This window comes from Uloborus diversus, chromosome 7, assembly GCF_026930045.1.
Source record: "Uloborus diversus isolate 005 chromosome 7, Udiv.v.3.1, whole genome shotgun sequence".
NCBI classification, from domain to species: Eukaryota; Metazoa; Arthropoda; class Arachnida; order Araneae; family Uloboridae; genus Uloborus; species Uloborus diversus.
Genome location: NC_072737.1, coordinates 54,624,841 through 54,647,996, shown reverse-complemented (window position 1 = coordinate 54,647,996; position 23,156 = coordinate 54,624,841). Strand labels below are relative to the sequence as shown.

At 33.6% G+C, this 23,156-nt stretch overlaps 1 protein-coding gene across 2 annotated transcripts; it reads right to left on the bottom strand.

The window, feature by feature from the left end:
* Positions 1-75: 75 nt before the first annotated feature.
* LOC129225847 (mediator of RNA polymerase II transcription subunit 30-like) lies at positions 76-23,035 on the bottom strand. Of its 2 annotated transcripts, none has more exons than XM_054860369.1 (5): positions 22,919-23,035; positions 11,260-11,537; positions 8,837-9,001; positions 3,572-3,673; positions 76-923 (listed from the first exon to the last, which is right to left on the bottom strand). In XM_054860369.1, exons 2-5 carry the CDS (start codon positions 11,449-11,451, stop codon positions 825-827), a joined length of 558 nt encoding a protein of 185 aa, XP_054716344.1. In that variant the 5' UTR covers positions 11,452-11,537; positions 22,919-23,035; the 3' UTR covers positions 76-824. The 2 variants fall into 2 exon arrangements, with proteins under 2 accessions (XP_054716344.1, XP_054716343.1); XM_054860368.1 differs by having other exon boundaries at positions 11,260-11,555; positions 22,919-23,025.
* Between the last annotated feature and the right edge of the window lie 121 nt (positions 23,036-23,156).

Here is a 23,156-nt window from a genome sequence, read left to right as displayed (position 1 = left end):
ATTAAGCATAAACTGCATTAACTGGTGAATACTTGTGCCTTTATACTGATTTAAAACTTATGATTTTGGGTTGCAATTGTTAAGGGAATGTGGGGTAAAGTTTGTAACATCACGAGTTTTGCGGTATGGTGGTTTCATGGAATGACCTCCACGTTCACCTGATCTGAAAGCAAAAATGTGGTCTGGGCAGAAACAAAAGATTACTTTAATATTGAAGAAAATGTAACTACATGTGAAGTGATTATGGAAGCTGTTTGTGGAGAAATATTTTACTGCAGTACCTGGAAAATTTTGAAAACGTGGTAAAACTTGACCATGAAAAGGCGGATGACCTTGAAGTGAAACATCATTTGTATCATTTGTAACACGTAGAATCCGCCAGAAAGCACCGAATGGTAAGAGGCATGGTCTCGCTAATTCTATCTATCCCAAAATAATAACTAACAATCTATTACAAATGATACAAATGATGTTTTTGATTTAAGGTCATCCGCCTTCTTTTCGTGGTCAAGCTATAAGTCAAATTGTGTTTACAAACTTAATGAATTGCTTTACAAACAATGTTTCAAGATGCAATAAAAATTACTGATAATCATTGGGAAAGGAACTTCCGATTAGTCCCAGGTTTTTGCCAGACCCATGGGACTTCGAGTCATCAAGAGTTGACTGTATATCACATTAAATACACAAATACATGGTATACTTATTTTCATACATTATATATATATCACCACATAAAAAATAGTGATATGAACATTGAAAAGCATTCAGATAATCAGGATCACTTTTATGAAAATGTACAATGCTAATACAATCAACTTTGTTCATGTTTTGCTGGTGGCCAACATGGTGTTGATATCCCAAACGAATGACCTCAGGTGATCAATAATTTCTTTGATTTGCCTATTCTTCATCATTACTTGCTAAAAGCAGACAAAACAGAAAGAAAATGTAACAAGCAAGTCACTGTGCAGTAAAATAGAATAATCAAGTAACTTAAAACGTTCTGTATGAAAATCTCCTTGTTTGTTTATTTTTTGTAAAATAATTTTGAAAAAAAAAATACTTAAATATTTAAATTAATCATATAGTAAGTACTTTCTTTTTCAACAAACTTACTGCATAATTCAATATTCTATTAAACTTTTTCATAAATTTGTTACACCTACTGTATGGATAATGTATCCACATTGTCATTTTATTTGTGCCGAGGTCGGCTCATCTGCTGCTTATGTCACTTCCCAGTTAAGTCGAGAAAATCCACATGCAGAGTATGAATCAGATGAATGTGTTTTTCGTATTTCTCCTTGGGGAATTACAAAACTCATATTTCATACTTATGGCACAAATATAGTGCCACAGAGTCGAATGTTTTTCGTATTTCTCCTTGGGGAATTACAAAACTCATATTTCATACTTATGGCACAAGTATAGTGCCACAGAGTCAATGCACTCCGATCCTTCTCATGATTAACTTCTTGTAAATAAAAGTCTTACTCATAATAAATATGGAGTCGAATTTCTTATCAAGAACATCCAATTCTGTTCCTAACGTTAAAAATTCATGCATATTTTCATTGATATTTAACACTAGAATTTACGGGAGGGGTCGTTTCGACCCTCAAACAAGCTTTTTTTGCTAACTGCTTCTCTGTATTTTCAAAAAAAAGTTTAATCCTTCCGGAAACTTTTCCTAATCCATTGTGTTGTGTCACAATAGAAAGTTTTAAAGAAAATTGTATTTTATTTAAAGCCCAAACTAAATGGTGTCACATGTCACTTTGGCTCTTTTGAGCAAAAAGGAAATACAAACAGCAGAAAATCAAAAATGCCTATTAGAACACATCACTGCAAGAACTCAAATCATTCATAATGTATTTGTACATAAAAGGGGCATTAGCTGCTAGTTCCTGAAATGCAACTTAAACAACGCTTTTTATTTTGAGGGAATTTTAAACCTTTAAAAACTACTTCATTATATGGATACCTCACTTGCCAAATCGACTAACTCCATAAAACAAAAAGTAGAGAATAGTTATGAAAAAGCTGGTGTTATCCACAAGAGTAAACAGGCCCTTATGTTACATTTTCTGTCATCATATGGTCAAAAATGTACTGAACTAAAACTTTAATATAAATTCATATGCTAAGCATATATAAAGCACTATTAAAGCAGAAATGATAAATTTTTATAAAAGGCGAGTTAATAGATTTGGCAATTGTGGCATCCACATTTCTTTCAAATCTCTGCATCCTTTAAATACATTGAATTTATTTAAATATCTCTATTTTAAACAAATTTTTACAAATATATGGCATTATGTGCAGTGGCAGATACAAGGGGAAAATCATAGGGGTCACCCTAAACCGTCGACAATAGCATCTGTTCATATTGTGTTCAAACATTATATGAATAAAATGTAAACGATTTCAATTCATTAATTATTTTTGAAAGTAAATACTTGAAGCACTACTTCTTTTCATTGCTTATGAATGTAATTTTTAATGTTTAAGACCTACTAGGCACTTTACTTCTGGACAATTTGGTGCCTTTTATCAGCTCTGAAGCAGTTTCAGAAATTTTTGCGTACCCAAACCGTAGATTCGTTCATGCAAGAGTGGGGGGGGGGGGATATTTTTTAGCATGACTAGAAGAGTTTATTTAGAACGCTTCTATTGTTCAGAATGCACTATGTAACAATTTCAATTTAAAGAAATCTCAATTTCATAATTGCAATACAAAAATATTGAAGACGAAGTAAAAAATTGCATGGCTCTTTTTGTGACAATCAAGTGACACACTTGAATAGAACATAGTTGGGTAAAGCTGCTAAAAAAGTGAATGAAAAAATTGGGCAAACCTGGGATTATGCCCAAAAAATATCATGAAATTTGAGAACCTTCTAACTACATGATCAGATTTATTACCTGAAAGAATGAATTAACCCAATACGTTTTAGCATGCAAAACTTGGGAGGTCAAACAAATCTTGAGTTTTCAAGGAATTATCAAAGAGTAATAAAATTTATTGAAGGAAGCTAACTGTTAATAATCTTGCTGAAAATAATTAATATATATTATAAAGGGGTTTAATGGAAAAATAATAATCGTCAAAGATCAATTTCAATTCTTGTTGCAGGTTGTCAAAAAGCATTGTTACGCTTATTAACAATAGCAAAAAAAAAAAAAAAAAAAACAATTTGGCAGTTACTAGCACGATCACACCTATAGTGATTTCAATATAATTGTTGCCTTATAATTTTCAACTTACAAAATATTAACGATTAAATGAAATAAAGTTTTATTGCTTTTCTAGCATTTTTCTTTCTTTTTGCATTTATTGCGTAAAATCAAAAATTATAGAACTTTGAAGCTGTTGAGCTACTTCTAAAAGTTAAAATTATGAACTCAAACTTCACAATAATAATTTTTTACATAAAAGAAACCAAATAAGAGGGTAAGACCAGTAAAAATCAGAAATTTTTAAAAAAGGGTCTTTTTTGGACCACCCTAGTGTTCAAATTATATTAGGAAAGAGGGGTGGGGTGAAGTTTAAATACAGTGCATTTACCTCCACTAAATCATTATATTCTTCAGTATACTGCTTCATAGCTTCACTAGTCTTTTTGTCTTCTTGTCTTGAGTCAACTTCATCTTTCAAAGGGACCAAGCTCTAAATGAAAAAGTATTTTTAGAACTCAAATTCACTTTTAAAAAATGCTAAGTTAAATATTTAAAATGTTTTTTGAAGTTACATGCAATAAAAGCAAATGAACAATAATCTTGAATGTTGCAGAAACAAGATTTTAATATTGAACACTTCTAAGTGTTTTATGACACGTGACGGCACGAACATACACCTTTATGCAAATTAATTGAAACAATGCATTTTTTTCATTAAAGTCAAAATCATTCCAGTATTCTTCACCAACCATACAAAATTTTGTAAAAATATGGATTGGATGAATAAATCCTTTACCTATCATCAACTTCCATCAAACAGAGGGAGGGGGTTCTGAGAGCGTATGTGCAGGATCGAAAGCCGCAGCTATGATCACATCAGTTGAGATTTCACTGTTGTCAACAATGGTTTTCACGACGCAAAAGCGTACAAACATTTACTCTTTCCGACATACACTAAGACACACACAAGACTTCCAAGATCTTCCTTAATAATAAGTTGATTCTAGATCTGTTATTTTCTCCAATAATAAAAAAAAAACCTTTTTGTCAGGAATTAACTATGTCATTTAGTTCACATGCTCACAGATGAGTCATAGCCCGTATAAAAGGTGTTCTTAATATTTGTTTTTTTTTTTAGCTTAGTGCAGGACAGATGAAACAAACAAAACCTAAACGCAAATTTTTTGCATTAGGTTCTTACTATCAGTACCAGTCAGTTTATCATTTTAAATAACTACTTAATGATAAAGAGATAATTTAAATAGAAACAACACATTTTGATCTTGATTTTTTTTTTTTGTTTGTTTAATTTTCAGACCCCGAAGAGTTCCTATTTTTCCTACTTTTTCCTATTTTTTAGAGCTCTCTCCTTATTTTCCTACTTTTTTCTTTCTTTAGTATAGCACTTCTAACTGTGCGTTGATTCTCATTTTTACAATGCCGCAACAATAATTTTCTGAATGTTTCAATTTTGAAAAGCAAAGAAACAAGCGAATCCTGAACTTTTCATTGACTGACTACAGTAATTTCTGGAAGGAGACCGCAACGTCTGCGTGTTTAAAAGTGAAATTTCCGTAAGTGACTTTTTCACCGTTGCTGCATTTATGATCGACTTTTCTTTTTATCGCCCCGACTTCAGTCCTACTGTTTTAACAAAACAATAAAGAAATGGATACTGGCACATTCTGATGCAATTATATATTACTTACACGTCAATTAGAAGCTTTAATTAAAGTAAACGGCCCGACTGTTCAAAAAGTGCGGGAAAAGCCGAATTTCCTATTCATAAATTTTTCGTATAGATGATTACAAGGGAAATGGAGCTCTAAACAGAAAGGCAATGTAAAACCTTAAAAGGAACGAAAGGAAGCAAAAAATGAAAAACCTGTACACTGTACATATTTTTTTGATGTTAGTACAAAATAAAAGCGACATATAACAGAAATTCGCAAAAACGAAGCACTTCAAAAATAATCGCAGAAAGTAACTTTTTCATACATAAATATGATTATTGTTCGTTCTAAATAGGATACATGATTATAAAATTTATAAAATTTCAGTTTCTTTCCTTGCAAAGAGTATTTGCAAAAAAAAGGCAAAACCTAGATGGGGAAATCAATTTAAATGCGAGATTCCGTTTTTATTTCTTCACATTTTTAAAAGTTGGGGTGGGGGGGGGGAGGGAGATAGAGCCACAAGCAAATATGTACTGTATTTCTTTTTCTTTTTAATGGGTATTTTCTAATCTGATTTTTCATCAATATTGAGGAGTTACCACCCCCCCCCCTCACTCTCAATTTTGTGAACAGTTTCCGGATGAATGTTTTTGTTGTACGGTGAGGATTGAGTAAAAATGTTATGTTTACCATGCATAGATTTTTCCTTTTTTTTCCATGACAAAAATTTTGAAAGAAGGAGGTAAAAGATCATCAAACCAATAAAACAATATACGTTTTTATTGCTTGATTAAAATTAAAACTGGCCCGTCATTTTGATTTTTTCCCCCGGGGATGGCGAGCGAAGGATGTATACTGAATGCAAATTTTGTCTAAAAACAACAGAAACCGCACAAACTTGTACACTTAAGCAAATTTTCTAAAGCCAGGGAGGGGAGAGATTGACCCCACTGACCCAACTAAATGACGTTCCTGAAACAAAAATTTGTTGAATGCTAAAAATATATAACATAATACAAACCCTTTAGTTTACTTATTTCGTTTAAGTATGTCCCATATTTAAGAACAAATTTATTTTAGTTCTGCATTTTCAGTCTTTTTCCTTTTGATTTTTAAATTCAAGCATCTGCCCCTGTTTATGCAAGTATGCATGTCAGCTGCTGATTATTTTTAACTAAACAGGGGTCTGTCCAGGATTTTTCACAGGGGTTTTTTTGTGAAAAATGAAATAATTTTGTGAAAAGTGAATTAATTTTGTGAAAAATAAATAATTTCGCAAAAAAAAAAAAAAAAAAAAAAAAAAAAAAAAAAAATTTTTTTTTTTTTTTGTTAAATCGAGATTTTAGAATTTAGAGCAGGTACAAGCTACATCATTTAAACTTAAAGTAGAGTGTTTTCCTCTTCTATGTTGAGAATATCATTCTGGGGTGTTTTTCTAGTATTTAGCGGGGGGGGGGGGGGGGGCGGCATCGCTCCCTCAAGTAGCAATATTTATCTACCATTCTACATTATGTTAAATTATACTAGAAATATTTTTGTACAGCATTTAAAATAATTGTAACAAATAAATAAATAAATAAAATTCAGACGAGGGGGTTCAGCATTTAACTTCTTGACCCAAGACACTCTTTAAAAAAGCACAGAATTTCGTTTAAAACTTATAAATTCCATGATTTCAACAAAAATAAAAAGAGATTTTATTTGTTTACTTCTTAACAAAGCGTACAAAACATCAAAAATTCAAAAAAATCGGAATCCCATAGCGGATGCAAAGAGATCGCAATTCTCAAAGTAAAGGCATCAAAGGTATAAAAACGGCTTGTAAAAGAAATATTTTTGATAAAATTATTTTTAAATTGCATTTTAGAGTCCTATGATAAACATATCATTAATATCTGTGGACACAGCTAAAGCAAAAATAAAATTAAATCATTGATTCAGCATTTTAATTTTTGACTCATAAAAGGAAATGGAATTTTGCTTTAAAAACTTGAAGTGCGTGTTCTAACAAAAATAGACTTTTCATTTATTTGCATCCTAATAAAACGAAGTTAGCTTGAAAAAAGAACAAAATATGATTCTTATATCTGATGTTAAAAGATTGTATTTTTCAAAATGTCGATATCTAAAGAAAAAAATGGCAAGTAAAACAGTTTATTTAAAGCTAATCATCTTTGTTAGCATCGAAAAATCAAACCCATATAATTTTCTCCCAAAATAACAGTTGAACATTGCACCGCACCTTAAAAACGCAAATATTGACAAGGTGGTAAAATGATGAGAATATTTTCTAATCAAGTCATTATAAAGGTTTAACGCCAGACGCTAAATGGCCAGACGCTAAATGGCGATAATTTTAAAGTTGGTAACCCTATCTGAAGCGATCACATTTTTTCCCCACCCTTACTATCCCTTTGCAGTTCTAAGTTCATTTCGCTGATATATATATTATTATTGTTTATTAAATCATCAGCAGGGAGAAAAGTGCTTAACAAACGCCTTTTCAGAAAAGTTTACAACAACACCGCTGCTAATTAGCTGTGATAAAACAAACAAAATTATTTGAAACCAAACTTATTTCCAGCTGTTAATTTCTTTCCAAGAAGCAAACAACAAGCATGATATTTATTTGGCAGTAGCAATTTATCGCTTGCAGGAGCATCACAAGAGTGCCGATTTTTTTTTGCAAAATTAGCAGATTTTGTATAAGCTGATCCCTCTAATTTGACTTTAAAAAAAGGTTCCAAAAATTATCGGTTTAATATTGCGGTTTAATATTGCGTTATTTTGTTTTCAGATTTGCTCCTTCAAAAAACAATTTGTGAAAGATCCATACTTGTTTATCAGAATTTTGTGAAGGGTCCGTTTTGGTTGATCGGGATTTTGTGAAAGGTCCGTTTTGTTTGATCGGGATTTTGTGAAAGGTCCGTTTTGCTTGATCGGGATTTTGTGAAAGGTCCGTTTTGTTTGATCGGGATTTTGTGAAAGGTCCGTTTTCGTTGATCGGATTTTTGTGAAGGGTCCGTTAACGGACCCAAATATCCTCTGGCCAGACCCCTGCTAAAACTAAATTAATATTTACTTTTCTTTTTGTATCGCAGTTTATGACAACAGGAGCTGAAAGTGTTAGTATTTTCAAATGATAAATGGATGCTCTCGAAGAAATGTTTTTGTCTTTGACAAAACAAATCTTTAACAGAAATGGTTTTATTGCACCAAAAATAAGTATTATTATTATTTTATTTTTTTTTTCGATCGCTATATTGCATTTTATTCTTTCACACTTAAAATTTTTATTACTGTATTGTTAAAAGATGTTTCCTTGTTTGGATTTTAGTTTCATATTTTTGTATTTATAGTATCTTTGTTTCCACCAGTTTATTTTTCATACTGAAAATTGTCAGCTTGTTTCTTTCGTTTTGTTTTTACGACTCGTCTTTCATTAAATCCCTTTAATACTTCAAAAATACTGTTAGTTTATCTTTTGCGACAGTTTTAAATCAAAAATACTGTTAGTTTATTTTACATTAGAAATAAAGTTTACGCTAAATTTGTTTCCTCTTGACGTGTGTTCAGTCCTATCTCTTCCTATTTTTTCTACTTTTTAAATTTTTGATTCCTTACTTCCTACTTTTATCCCCCAAAAAACCACTTCGGGTCTGAATTTTGGTTAATTTAATTTAATATTACTATTTAATTTTAATAGAGCTACATTTTGAGATTTTAAGAACTATTGAGATAAATACTGTCTTTAATCATCTTTCTTTTGAATTTACAAATTGTTTTATTTTTCTACGTCAAATGCACATACTACAGATAACAAGATCCCCAAAAGGCTTGAAATGCAACAAATGTTTCCGTTGCCAGAATTTTACATACAGCTAATATTATCATTTAATTCTTAGTCGTTGGTTTCAAATAAATTTAGTTACATTTGGACATCAAGGATGTTAGTTTCATATTTTAAAAATACTTACATCTACTTCAACATGACTGTATTCCATTGTAGCACAGTTTTCATTGCATTTTTCATAAACCCTTCTTAGTTTCTTAAATAAAGTATTCACAAGATTTATTTGATCTTGCAATTTCTGTCTTCTTTCTTCTTGCGAAGCAAGGCTTTGTGTTGTGCCATTTGGAGGCTGCAAAAAAAAAAAAAAAAAAGTTTGTCATTAAATTTTTGGAATTATTAATTAAAAAAATAATCTCAAATTATTAAGAGTAATTTTCTGTAAGCAAGGTCAGGGTTTTCTCTATGGCTGCATTTTTCACTTAAAGTTGAAAATACTACCTCAACTACAAAAACGAACCGAGATATTTTCATTTCTTTTGCTCAAATAATAATCATATCAAATGATGTACGATCCAAGAAAAAGCAAGCATGGCAATATCAAAGGTGCCCCTATGGGGGGGGGGGGGTGGCAAGTGGGGGCTCAAGTGCCCCTTTTGAAATTAGAATTTCCTTACTTTTAATAATTTTTTTCTTTGCAAAAATGTAAAAACATTTCTTCTCCATCAATTAATGATTAAGTTATTAAAAATGTCAAAGTTTAATAACTCTAATCTGTACTGAAATCGGTTTCTATGGGGAAAATATCCTGCTAAACCACAGGGAAAATATCTGAGCCCCCCCCCCCCTTTAAAATTTTGCATATGGGCACCCTTGGGCGATATTCAACTTAATCTTATTATTTTATGTTTTTTTAGTTACTATAAAGTTCAAATGCTTTGTTTTAATGGACAATATGTCCCCCACTAATTACATTATTTGAAGGAGGGAATTTGTACCAAATAAAAAATAATCTTTCATTAGTAATCAAAATTTTGAATTCTTTATTTCAAATTTAAAAAGAACAAAAAAAAACCTCTACTGTGTTTTATTTCTTCAAAGACATCATGGATGAATTTTAAGTGTAGTTTTCAACTGGAGATGAAACCCATAGAGCATTTAGAATGATATGAGTCAGTGAGAGGCAAAGGAATTAATGGCCAAAATTAAAAAAAATTGGAGATAACCAGTACAAATGGAAAGTGAATCTCTCCTCTGTTTAGGGACAAGAGATAGTACTAGTAGAGCTCTGATAAGTGCTGCTATACAGCATGATTTAGAGACAGTTTTTGATAAAAGCCTACCTAGGACCAAAAACTTGAAAATGTCCACTTTGCATCCCTTTGCTTCTCACTGCCTCATATGTGAATGCATTCATTTGCCTTTAACATATTGCTGAAGCTTTTTTACCAACTTTGGCTTTTTTGAAAAGGAACCTTTGAATTCAGCTGAAACCCTGAGCGAGGTACACATATGAAAGTTGGCATTTTTTATTTTGTTACAGTTTAGCTTTTGGAGCCCTATGTTTGCCTGGAAGAACTTAGGTTTGGAACAATGCCTACATAATTTTCAGTGAATATTGCATTTGATAATAATCAACATAGGTGATTCTTTTAGTTTATGCTATTTATTACCCGTTACCAGTTAAAACTACAGTAATTTTCCGATTATCTATGTAATAGGGTGACAATGCAACCACGGACAAGCAAAACCGCAGATAGTCCGAATGATAGGTAAAACGATACTTAGTGTATGGCAAAAAAATATTAATAACACTAACACGTAAATTTAAATTATAACTAAAAACATTGCTACATTGCATGTAAAAAATATGTATAAAATATAAAAGCAAACAATAACACAATCATATGTTTTTTAAAAAAAATTGCGAAAAGACCCAAAGATAATCCGACCGACCGCTGAATCAGGAGTTTACTGTAGTTTTAACCATGCTCTGAAAAAGACAGAAAAAACAAATTTTTACTGGCAGACATCCAAACCTGCAAACAGCTAAGAAATAAAACTTAAATTTTAGAGAACAGAGAGAAGTTTTGGAAAGGGAAATAATATTTCAGACAGAGAATAAGAAATGTTTTGAACAGTGGCAGAAGCAGTTCAAAAAGTTGAATAGGTGAAAAAGCAGGCCAAAAACTGTCCTATATGGAAAACACGTTAAAAAAAAGTCATGTATTTAAAACAGTACTAGTGAGAAAATCTCTCGGAAGCAAGTCCTCAATCTCTTTGAAGCATCTGCCACTTATTCCATAGTATTCCCATGCAATTTTAAAGTACAGTAAAACTTTGATTTAACAATACCGAATTTAACGATTTTCTCAATTTAATGATGTATTTTACTAGTCCAGATTTGACTGCGTTGAATGTCTATGCATCTTGATTTAACAATATCTTTAATTTATCAATAACTTTTCCTATTCCCTTGACAATCGTTAAATCGAGGTTATACAATTGGTAATTCTTTCAAGGTGGAATGGATAGTTATTATTTTTATATTTGTCTCTACTTACTCCTAATTTAAGAAATATAACTACAGTAACATGACTAAAGCAATACCTGTAAAATTTTCAACATCTGAAAGACTTCAGTTGTTTTAACAACAATATCTTGAACTGTTTCCTGTCCAAGTCGACAGAGCAACGCTCTGTTAATATCTCTTAACTGTGGAGGCTGTTGCGAACCACCTTGATTCATTCCAGAGGAATTTTCCATGCTGTCTTGGTTTTCTTGGACTCCAACTGGGCCCATAGCAGAATTGGGGCCAATGTCCAAACTTTGGGTGCCAGGATACGGATTCTGGTCGGAAGGCAGACCTGGTGGTACTCTAGTTGCACCTTGAAAAGATGTCATTGCTAAGAGGGTTAAAATTTAGGGAAATTAACTTATGCATTTACATACTAGCCCCGTTCACATGGATCTTTTCTACCATGGAAAAAGCCTGTTTGTAACCGCATTCCGGTTATTTCCCAGGTACATGTGGATCTTTCTTCCTCCTGCTTTTGACTGGAGTAAATGCAGGGTTTTTACTTAGAATGCACTTTGCGAAACGAGTTTGTTTACTATCTGGGTCTAGTCGCAAAGGATGCTGGATAAAAACTGCTTTCTTGGACACAGGGTACAAGCTCTTTTCATATGTGAATGGTGAATTTTCCAACTGTCTCTTTTTTTCAAAGCTGGAGTGGGGAAATGCAAGGTACAAAAGTCTCTTGTGAACGCGGCTACTGGGTGTCCAAGTTTGATCTTCTGATTTAATCATTACAAAACACTTCAAACATTTTAATTTGAAGTACATGTGTTACAGTTTCATAGCAAAAACTCATTTTCTGCAAATGATTCCATCTGCTTCTCCTCAATATTACTTGCTGTAATTGTTTATATGTAGGCATGTTTGGATTTTCATCAATACTAGCTCTTACCAAAGCAATGCATTCTTACAATCAGACATAACAATGTAAGCACTCTGTTGGCATCAACTTAGACATGGGGGGGGGGGGACTTACCAGGGAGTGGGGGATTCATGGTGCAGACTTTGCAATTAAAATTTTTAGGGGGTTTTTTATCTCATTTTGGAAGGGTTCTTGTTCTGGGTTGATGTGCGCTACATATCATTTGAGGGGTGTGCTATCACCCCTATCACCCTTGAGGGGGATAGAACCCCTGAAATAGAATACACGGGCAGAAAAAAAAATGCCAAGAAAGACGTGCTATATAAACAAAATACATCTGAAAAACACATCAGTTGAAATTTTGCGCATCCATTTAGAATTTTTCAGTTAGGGCTGCTTTAAAGGGTTGCTGTGAAGCTCGTGAGTGTTATTTTTCTGGGAAATTCGAGGTACTGTGTTGATGTTGGACAAGAATGTCTTTAAGAAGAAGCTATCATCAACAGCTCACAGACTTTGATTAAGGTCGTGCAATAGGGCTACGAGAGTGGATTTTCTTTCTTTGATATTGCCTAAAGACTTGGCCAGAATGTATCCATTGCGCATGATTGTTAGGAGCAGTGGTCCAAGGATGGTACAGCCTCAAGAAGATTGGGCTCCGGGCAGCCACCTGGTATAAGGCTGAGGCGCATCATACTGCGTCAACAGCAGAAATTCAAGCTGCCGTTGGTACCAGTGACACAACGAACTGTCAAAAACTGGTTACTTCACGGACAGTGCCGAGCCAGGCTCCCTGTAGCATGTGCCAAGACAGTGCCGCTCGTGACACCACACATCTTTCTTGAACCAACAAAGCTTGTACATTATTTAATTTTGACTAAATGATAATAAATAATATATTGAAATTATCTGAGAAAACATTTTCTCACATTTTGCTAAAGTAACTTTAACTCTTAGTAATTCAGTAAAATTACTGTTCAAAAGAAAAAATGCCAAAAAAAAAAAAAAAGGGAAAAAAAAAGACCAATAATATCGCCTGCCTTTTACCTCTTCTTCTTAATTTTTTAAATTTTTCTGTTTTGCCCCCCCCCCCCCACATTGCCATATGTCTACCAATGTGCTATATGCTTTAAAAATCATACCAACATGTGACTTTTTCGTCGAAAATTTATGACTTCCCTTCCCTCCGAAACAAAATCCTGGCCGTGACCTTGCAAGTCATACCGCTGACGTTTGGCAATCAATGGCAGAAATGGCCAAAAAAAAAATGTTTTTCTTTCCTAAAATTCGCTAACTGCAAGGGAAGTCCAGCAAATAATTTCTTAAAAGCACTTCAAGCAAATGTGTAAGCTTAATTTTATTCATTGACTAATTGTGTAATTGTAATCCAAGCAATACTTTTAATGCTGACATCAACTCAGATGGACATGATTTTCTTGTTTGTTATCTTTACTGTTTTATGTGCTTTAAAATCTTCTTCAAGAATTCCCAATTGGGCATTTTTTCTGTTTATAATACTATGAGAAGCAAAAATTTAAAAATAAATCAAGTGTTGCACCATACTACCTTTCTTAATTATGCATGCCAGAAAAAAGCGAGGTTCACCAGTATACCGGGAAATTTGAATTTTTCGGCATGCTGGATAATTCGAGGTTTATTTTGCAACAAAACAAAAATAAATTTCCCCATTCAGTTCCAATCTGAAAGCAAGCCACTATAAGGAAAAAAATTAATGAATCCCGAAAGTAACCTTCTTTCAAAAAAAAAAAAAAAATGTATTGCCAATAATATGTGCTGGTTATTTATGGTAGATCATTATGAATGGATTTAATTAATGCCAATAAAGTAATCAATTCAGAAGCAATCATCATCACTGCGATTTGTTTGCAATTTTTTTAAAATAAATTATTTTAGGTTTTTAGAGAGGTAAGTTAATGTTTTAGTTATTGAATAGCTATGGTAAATTCTTTAGCGGGCGGTAAATTGCTGCTTAAATGCTTGCTTACTTAGTTTTCATTTAACTTTATAAAATTATTTGTTATTAAACAATATATTTCTTGAAATACACCGCCAGCTCAGTCATTTCCAGCTGAGGACTGCAGTTTTGTGCTTATTAGCACTCATCAGCCCGGCATAGGAAAGTGACTGAGCTGGAGATGGAAAACCTCTTAAGGAAGCCAAGAGTGCGAAACAAACTGGTAGCTATTATAGAATTAGCAGACCAGACGAGTGACCAAAGCAATGATTCGGTTCAAGTCAAAGATTGAACGCAGGCAAGGTATATTCAGTAAATTACGCCCATTAGCCAGGGGGCAGTTCCATGATAAGGTCAACCAGATGATCAAATTTTCAAAATTAAAATATGTAAACAAATGAGGTGTCATTTTAAAGGTAAAGAGTTGTATATTTTGAAATGCCTGTATAAAATTTGATCACTTCAGTTATAAATAAGTTACAGCAGGTTAAACCAAGGTCAACATCTTGAGTATTTTCAAGCCATATTTGGAGACTCGAGAAGAAATTCTGTTTTTTCCAAAACATTCATGCTAATATTATGAATTGAGATGAATAACCATTTAAAGATACAGAGTGTTGCTGGTGATGCTGCAAAAATGCGTCAAAATATAATTCATTTTGATTTGTAAAAAAATTCCTCTGGGGTACATTAAGTGTTTTACGTCCGACACCAAAATGGGCAGTTAATTATGCTGAGCCAATAATTTCAAAGCTACATACATGTATTTTTGGGTACAAAGTAAGAATTTCAATCTCTTTGATGTAACCTATTTTTATTTTGTAACAAGTGAATATTTTTTACTAAAATCTAGGTGTCGGACGTAAAGAAAATTTTACGTCCGACACTGTTACATTCCTTTAAATAGCATATGTTTTCAACTGTGTTTCTCCTTTTTTTGCCTTTAATTTCAAAGTTGAAGTGAAACATGCATAAAAAGCAACTTAGTGAATTTATTGTACATACATTTAAGGTTGATAGGGGTAAGTAGGACCCCTTTTGAGAAAAGGTGTGTTGAATGAACGTAATACAGTTGATTAAGATCAATTTTGACAAATTTGCCAAAACTATAAGTGTAAAAAGAAATTAGAAACACTAAATGACGGCGTCTATGTAAAGTTGGCTAAGGAAGAACCATTATCAACATCCAACCCATATAAATCTTGATAGTTTTCTTTCATGTAAGTTTCACAAATAACTAATCACCAGCTTTTGTAGCTGAACTATCAATTCCTACTAAGTCATCATAGTTGTCTTGTATTTCAGTAATACAAATATTTCATCAAAGTTGCTTTTGATTTTTAAATCCCCACTGTTAGGGGGGGGGACTACTTACCCCATAGTGTGGGGACGCCTTATAGCAAAATTTTACGGGGTAAGTGGAGCCCCTCCTCTAAAACAGTTTTTAATAATATTTTACTCAAAAATTTTGACTGCAGTATGCACTTTAAGTTAAACTGTACATGAATGTTTAATGATCATAAAAAATAAATGCTAACCGGGAAACACTTCTTTGAAAAATGCTGCTGAAATTCGCCAAAAAATATTGTTCAGATTTTTTTTTTATTTTGACTAAGTTCTCTCTCTGACCTAGAAAAAAATTCCACTTAACCCAAATACATGCAAAACTAATCACTATGATGAACCATGACATGATCAATGTAAAAAAGTATAAAAACCATATGGATATTTCAGTTTTTGGGGGGTGAACCACTTACCCCAATGTCCCACTTCCCCCAATCAACCCTACTTTTGAATTTACTTCGTAAATTTTGTTTCAGTATATGTAACCCATAATTTACATATTTATAACAGTAATCATTGTTATGTATTTACATTTAAGAGCAATAGTTTACATCCAATATAAACAATTTACGTCCGACACTGAAAATTTACGTCCGACACCAAGCCACCAGGCTAAAAATATTTTTTAAAATAATTTTATTCCTTATAATATCATTTGAAAACTGTAATATATGCTTCAATCATAAGTGTACTTTAGAATTATGCTGTTTTTAAAATTAAAATATAAGCCAATTCACAGACTTTTAATAATTTTTAAGTGAACCATCAATTTCACTATTTGTGTGTTTACGTCCGACACCAAGTCTTTAAATTTTTTTAACTTATGCTTTAGGGATCTATTTTGAAAAACTAACATGCTTTTTTTATTCAGTGGGATGTAGTAAGTATCTTGTAAATAAATTTGATCATTTTGGAACAGTTTATATTTGGTAAATGGAATTAAAACTGAGAAATTTTTCTTCATTTTTTACGTCTGACACCATGGAATTGCCCCAGGGCTTTCCTATGCCGGGCAGATGAGTGCTAATAAGCACGAAACTGCAGTCCTCGGCTAGAAATGACTGAGCTGGCGGTGTATTTCACGTATTTCTGCTTTAGCCCTGGCTAATCGGCGGTAATTTACTGAATATACCTTGCCTGCGTTCAATCTTCGAGTTGAACCGAACCATTGCTTCGGTCACTCATCTGGTCTGCTAATTCTAAAATAGCTACCAGTTTGTTTTGCACTCTTGGCTTCCTTAAGAGGTTTTCCATCTCCAGCTCAGTCACTTTCCTATGCCGGGCTGATGAGTGCTAATAAGCACGAAACTGCAGTCCTCGGCTGGAAATGACTGAGCTGGCGGTGTATTTCATGTATTTCTGCTTTAGCCCTGGCAAATGGGCGGTAATTTACTGAATATACCTTGCCTGCGTTCAATCTTCGAGTTGAACCGAACCATTGCTTCGGTCACTCGTCTGGTCTGCTAATTCTATAATAGCTACCAGTTTGTTTTGCACTCTTGGCTTCCTTAAGAGGTTTTTCATCTCCAGCTCAGTCACTTTCCTATGCCGGGCTGATGAGTGCTAATAAGCACAAAGCTGCGGTCCTCGGCTGGAAATGACTGAGCTGGCGGTGTATTTCACGTATTTCTGCTTTAGCCCTGGCTAATGGGCGATAATTTACTGAATATACCTTGCCTTGCGTTCAATCTTCGAGTTGAACCGAACCATTGCTTCGGTCACTCGTCTGGTCTGCTAATTCTATAATAGCTACCAGTTTGTTTTGCACTCTTGGCTTCCTTAAGAGGTTTTCCATCTCCAGCTCAGTCACTTTCCTATGCCGGGCTGATGAGTGCTAATAAGCACAAAGCTGCGGTCCTCGGCTGGAAATGACTGAGCTGGCGGTGTATTTCACGTATTTCTGCTTTAGCCCTGGCTAATGGGCGATAATTTACTGAATATACCTTGCCTTGCGTTCAATCTTCGAGTTGAACCGAACCATTGCTTCGGTCACTCGTCTGGTCTGCTAATTCTATAATAGCTACCAGTTTGTTTTGCACTCTTGGCTTCCTTAAGAGGTTTTCCATCTCCAGCTCAGTCACTTTCCTATGCCGGGCTGATGAGTGCTAATAAGCACAAAGCTGCGGTCCTCGGCTGGAAATGACTGAGCTGGCGGTGTATTTCACGTATTTCTGCTTTAGCCCTGGCTAATGGGCGGTAATTTACTGAAAATATTTTTCTTGTTAAAATAACAAATGACACTGTTAGTCAATATTTTCACAAAATTAAAATATTTATAAACGCTAATCAGATATATATATATAGAACTTATATTCATTTTTAATCTGAACATATATCTTTTTAACCGACTTCAAAAAGGAGGCGGTTATCAATTCATACCGTATGTATGTTTTTTTTTTGTTTGTCCACTCATAGCGTCTCACCTAGTGAACCGATTTTGATGATTCTTTTTTTTATGGATAGGGGATGGCTCAACTTAGGTCCCATTACTTTGTTTGACCATATTTGTTCTTTAGAAAAAAAGTTATTGGCAAAAAACAGTAAATTTTATGCAATTTCCCTATTAAATGATTTTGTAGCGAAGTTCGCACTTTTCATCCGTTGATAACGGTGGCTCAGTGGCAGTGGCGGCGCGAGAGCAAAAGTAGACGTCGGCGATGCAGTTTTGCGAGGCCCTTTTAATCATAAAATATTTTCAGACAAATCATTGAATTCACGGAATTAATTTTTGTACTAACTATTGGCACTTATAGTTTCCAATTCACTTAATTGCTAGGACAAAAACGTTTCGTGACTAGTAGCGCAATCAAAAAGTTTTTTTGGTGGTGGGGGGAGGGGGCGGCACATTGAAAGAGGAAAAATGACCTGATAGAAAGGTGGGTCCGGGGGTCCTCCCCCGGAAAATTTTTAAAATTTTTAGTTTAAAAACGCCATTTTAGGCTCTCTTTGCTGATGTTAGGGGAAAAAATTTACAGAGGTCTCGGTGGAAATTTCTAGAAATTGAAGCCTTAAAAACGCAATTATAGGCCATTTTTATTGACTTAAAGGGTCAGAGAGTGTCCCAGATCGATTCTTTTGTTTAAAAAAAATAGGTCAAAATCAATCCCCTGCAAATTCTCGAAATCGAAGTTTCAAAAACAGAATTTTAGACAAACTTTGATAATTTTACGGAAAATGAGGGAGCTCTTCCCTCGAAAAATTTTGAAAATTATGCTTCTAAAAACTTTAGCAATATTTTACATTCAGGAGCCAGTCCACCTAAACTTTTTGTTGATGTAGTTTAAAAAACCTAATTGCTAATGATATAAAAGAAAGGCGGTATGGGGACCCTTGCCCGAATATTTTCTGATATTCAAGCCTTAAAAAGGCCATATTTTGTAATATTAGGTTTGGTAATTTTTGAAATTCAAGCTACAAAAACGCAATTTTAAGCGATTTTCGATGTTGTTTAGTATTTGGGGGCTTTAGCTTTAAGTTGGAAATATCGCGAAATTTAAGATCTCGAAACGAAATTTCAGATGCTCCATAATGCTATCGGTGCGCGCGTGTATGGAGGGGGTGTGTGTTCGGAGGAGCAGCATTTTGAATATTTTCTAATTTTTCAACAAGAGAAAAAGAAAAGAAATAGTACGGGGTGGGGGGGGGGGGGAATAGAGTTAGCTGATCAATAAGCTGTAGCTAGTGAATATTTTAAATTCAGGTTCCTACAGAATTGGGCCCCGCATTTGCTAAAGCTGGCTCTGTGCAGTCTCCGCTGCACGCACTATTTTGATTACTTTTGTGTCTGTTGCATTTAATAAGAGCTTCAATTGAAAACATGGAAATTTCTTAAAACTTTTGAGAATTTACTTCTGAGAATTTGCGAGGCCCTATCTGCGCGAGGCCGTCGGCAGTCGCCGACGCCTAGCGCCGCCACTGCTCAGTGGTAGAATTCTCGCCTCCCACACGAGCGACCCGAGTTCAAATCCAGACTAGGAAAAAGTGAATTTTACTAAAATTTCGTTTCTACTGTTTCCCGTATTTTCTATTAATTTCTGTATCTTTCCAAGTCTGGAAAGTTCCAGCACTTTCTCAAGTTGTATATAAGGAGATGTAACGTTCATTCGTGGTCTATACATATAATAAAATAAGATGTTTGTGTGTGTGTGGCGCGCTTCCCGGGAAAACGGTAAGGCCTAGAAAGATGAAATTTGGTATACAGGTACAGTTTTTTTCCGAAGATGTGCACCTCGGGCTTCGATTTTTGATATTTTAATTAGAAAAAAAGTTATTTAATGTTTTATGTGTTTTTTTGCACTTTTTAGTACTTTTTACCTCACAGACCCCGAACCAATCACACCACACAAATATTTTTTGTACTATAGTGTAGAAAATTTAATTGTTAACATGATGAATGAAAAAGTTTTGAAGATCGAGCAATTTTTGTATTTTTTATGAATTTTTGAAAAAAACCTTTAATTTGCATTTTTTCCTGGGTTTTATTTTTTTCTAATATCATCCTGCGAGAAGTATCAAAGCCTCATTTCAAAAATTTAAGTTGGTAATAGTCAAAACATTTCGCCCTCTTCAGAAAAAAAAAGTTCTTAAAAATACGCAATAGGATTTTTTTTTACAATTTTTTTAATGCTGAACACATTATGTCTTTTCACTCATCGGTCGAAAAAAGCGTTCTTCAATCTTTTATGCCTCTGACGTTACTACTTGTATTTCGATTCAATATTTACGATGGAATCTTAATCGCAACAATGTTAATCTTTTTTTTTTTACTATATATCTTACTTCTACATTTTATGACGTGATGACCACATGTTTTTTCCGGCAGCGCTTGCCGTTTTTCCTTCCTTTTTTTTGTTTTATTTAGGGATTGCATTTATTTCTTTTTCCATCCCCCCCCAAGCTGGACCTTTTGCTGTATCTATATTACGTTACATTTCATAGTTGTGCGCATTTAATGCAATAAAAACAGCGAGATTTTTTTATCTTTGTCAAACGCTACTTTTTGCACACTACGGGGAATTTTGGAAATAACTTTTTTTTTGCTCTACTTAAATAAAAAAAGTGGTTTTTTGAGTGATCTTTGTTTTTATTAGGAAATGGGCGATGAGGATAAAATAAATAGAGATGCATAAGAAAATTTAGAGATAAATCGTAAAGGTAGATAGAAGCCGAAGGCGGCAATCTTGGCCACCTTTGGTAAAAATGTGAATGGCACAAAAAAAGATAGAGATGGATTGATCAATGCTGCTGCCAAATTTATTTAAACAGCCGCCGAAGGCGGCAAACTTGAAGTAAAAAGATAAATGACAAGTTAGCCAAACAGCCGCCGTAGGTGGCTGCTTGCACAGAAAGGTGAATGGCGTAAGAAGGCGAACCAGCTGGTCGCCGCAGGCGGCTAGTTCTGAATAAAAATCTCGAGTTGAGACTAACGAGTATTCGCTTCATTTGGCTTTCACATTGTCTTCGCTATCTTCATCTACGCGACAATAGGAAACTCATTGTTATAAAAGTTTGGTGCCATATAACAGTAACATTAATAGTAATTGTAATGATAATTTTGAATGAAGGCTTCTCTGAAGCAAGCATCAAATTTCTACAAGGGATATTTCGATAATGGGGAATCTGGTGCTGTCGTCTCATTTTTGGCGTAAATAATTTTATTTTAGTAACCCTGCTGATTTATAGTAACCCTATGTGAATTATCAAAATCTTCCTTTCTTCAGTGCTATTGCTCCATAGTAGGGGTAAACCTAACCTGGAAGCGAGGTGATGCAGTGATTAGGATCTGCTTAGCCTTCACAATGCTACCATTAGGTTTGACTCAACTACTCTGTAGTATTTTTATCATTATCATCTATGCCGATAACAGATGATCGGGACTAAGTAAGAAAATACAGGATTGCATCATGAGCAACTTAGATGCTGTGGAATGTAAATTAGTTAGGAAAAACGTAATACTTAAATGGTTATAATTAAATTAACTACGCATGATTTACAGAGAGGAACAAAGATAAATTTTTAGTGCCAATCGCTTAAAGTTTAACGTGTGTCAATAGTTTTTTTTTTTAGTATGGAGCATTTTTAAGAAAAAAATGTGAAGTTTCATGATGGTAACTTCTTACTATTTCTGAAATACCTACATTTGCACTAAAAAGAATAAAATAAAAAAATTTTGAAAAAAAAAATAGAACCGACTTCAAAATTGCTCTAAAAAGTGAAAAATAATTTTATTCTTTAAACAATATCGATAATGCTTTTAAACATAATTTTTGAAGTTGGCGCAAAAACGATAGATAAAATCATTCACAGCCATAACTCAAATACAACTATAAATTTAACCAGGACCAGTTTCTTCACTATCACATACATTATGCATTGATGACGGCATATTTGAATAGCAATATAAATGTTTCGTTCGTAACTTTGGATGCTTTTCTGAAAAAAGATATGAACGAAGCATGGTTACACTGGATTTTACGTTTTGTTTTTGCGCCAACTTCAAAAATTATGTTTAAAAGCATTATCGATGGTGTTTAAAGAATAAAATTATTTTTCACTTTTTAGAGCAATTTTGAAGTCGGTTCTATTTTTTTTTTTCAAATTTTTTTTATTTGAATATTTTTTTCCTAACCTCCATTTTCCCGGCATGGCGTTAAGGACCAGGCAAGTGTTATTGAAAGCCTGTCAAATTAATCAGTCTTGAAGAATACCAGAAATGCATAAAGAATAAAATTTAATTCTTAAGTTTGAAGTGAAAAACACATACAGATAAATAAATAAAACATCTTGCATACACACTGATTTCATACTGTCATGGAAATATGCATGTACGACGATTACAAAAGGAAGATTATCTGGCAGAGAATTTGGTTCACTGTCATGACAACATCCTGTTATTTTCTTATAATGAGAATATGTATGCAGCGTTGAATTACAGCCTACCTTGACATTTTGCCGCATACACCTTAAGTCAATATTGTGGCAGTTTGCAGACAGCATATTTTGCTTACTGTGCTTGCTTTTAGATGAATTGATTGAGCTTAAATGGGATGAAAGAAGTTTGAAAAAAAAATGATATGAAATGTCTAATTTTCAGATTGCAAAATTTTGTGTAGGGGCCATTTTACAATGTAGAATTTTGTGAAGGGACACAATATGCATCTGAATAGACCCCTGTTTACTGACCAGTTTATATTTAAAAATACTGAGAACGAATGTGTTAGAGCTCATATATGACACATAATGTTATAGGTCTGGTGTTTGCTTTCATTTTCCGTAGAAAGAAGCACGTTATAGACACAAGCAAGAAGGCTAGATTATTTACGTTGGAATATGTTTCCCCGTTTTGTGAGGGGAAAAAATCGAATTCATATTATTTGAGAGCTAAGTGGTTTCAGTGAATAGTGATGTTTACATACTTAAAAGTATTCAACAACATCGCATGAAATCGAGCAAACGACATATTTTATATCGTACGCTCAAATAAGAAAGAAATATATAGATATAATAAAATCACCTGCCAGCACCAGCCGATTTTAAATTGTTTATTTTGGTTTTCATGGCACCCTCTTAGATCAGTTACAGTTGTGAAGAATTTCTTTCATCGGCCACCGTATCTCTTTTTCTATCCATTAAAAAGTGTTGAAAAAAATAAAAAAAAACATATTTCAAAGAACCAGCTTTGAATCAACACGATTATATAAATTATGAACACTACCAATAGTCACTTATGATCCGAATTTCTCCCAAGATAC

Coding starts and splice junctions, on each gene's coding strand:
- LOC129225847 (XM_054860368.1), bottom strand. CDS start 11,553: ATGACATCTTTTCAAGGTGCAACTAGAGTACCACCAGGTCTGCCTTCC. Junction 9,002..11,259: donor AGATGTTGAAAATTTTACAG/GTATTGCTTTAG, acceptor TTTTTTTTGCAG/CCTCCAAATGGCACAACACA. Junction 3,674..8,836: donor ACAGTCATGTTGAAGTAGAT/GTAAGTATTTTT, acceptor TTTTTCATTTAG/AGCTTGGTCCCTTTGAAAGA.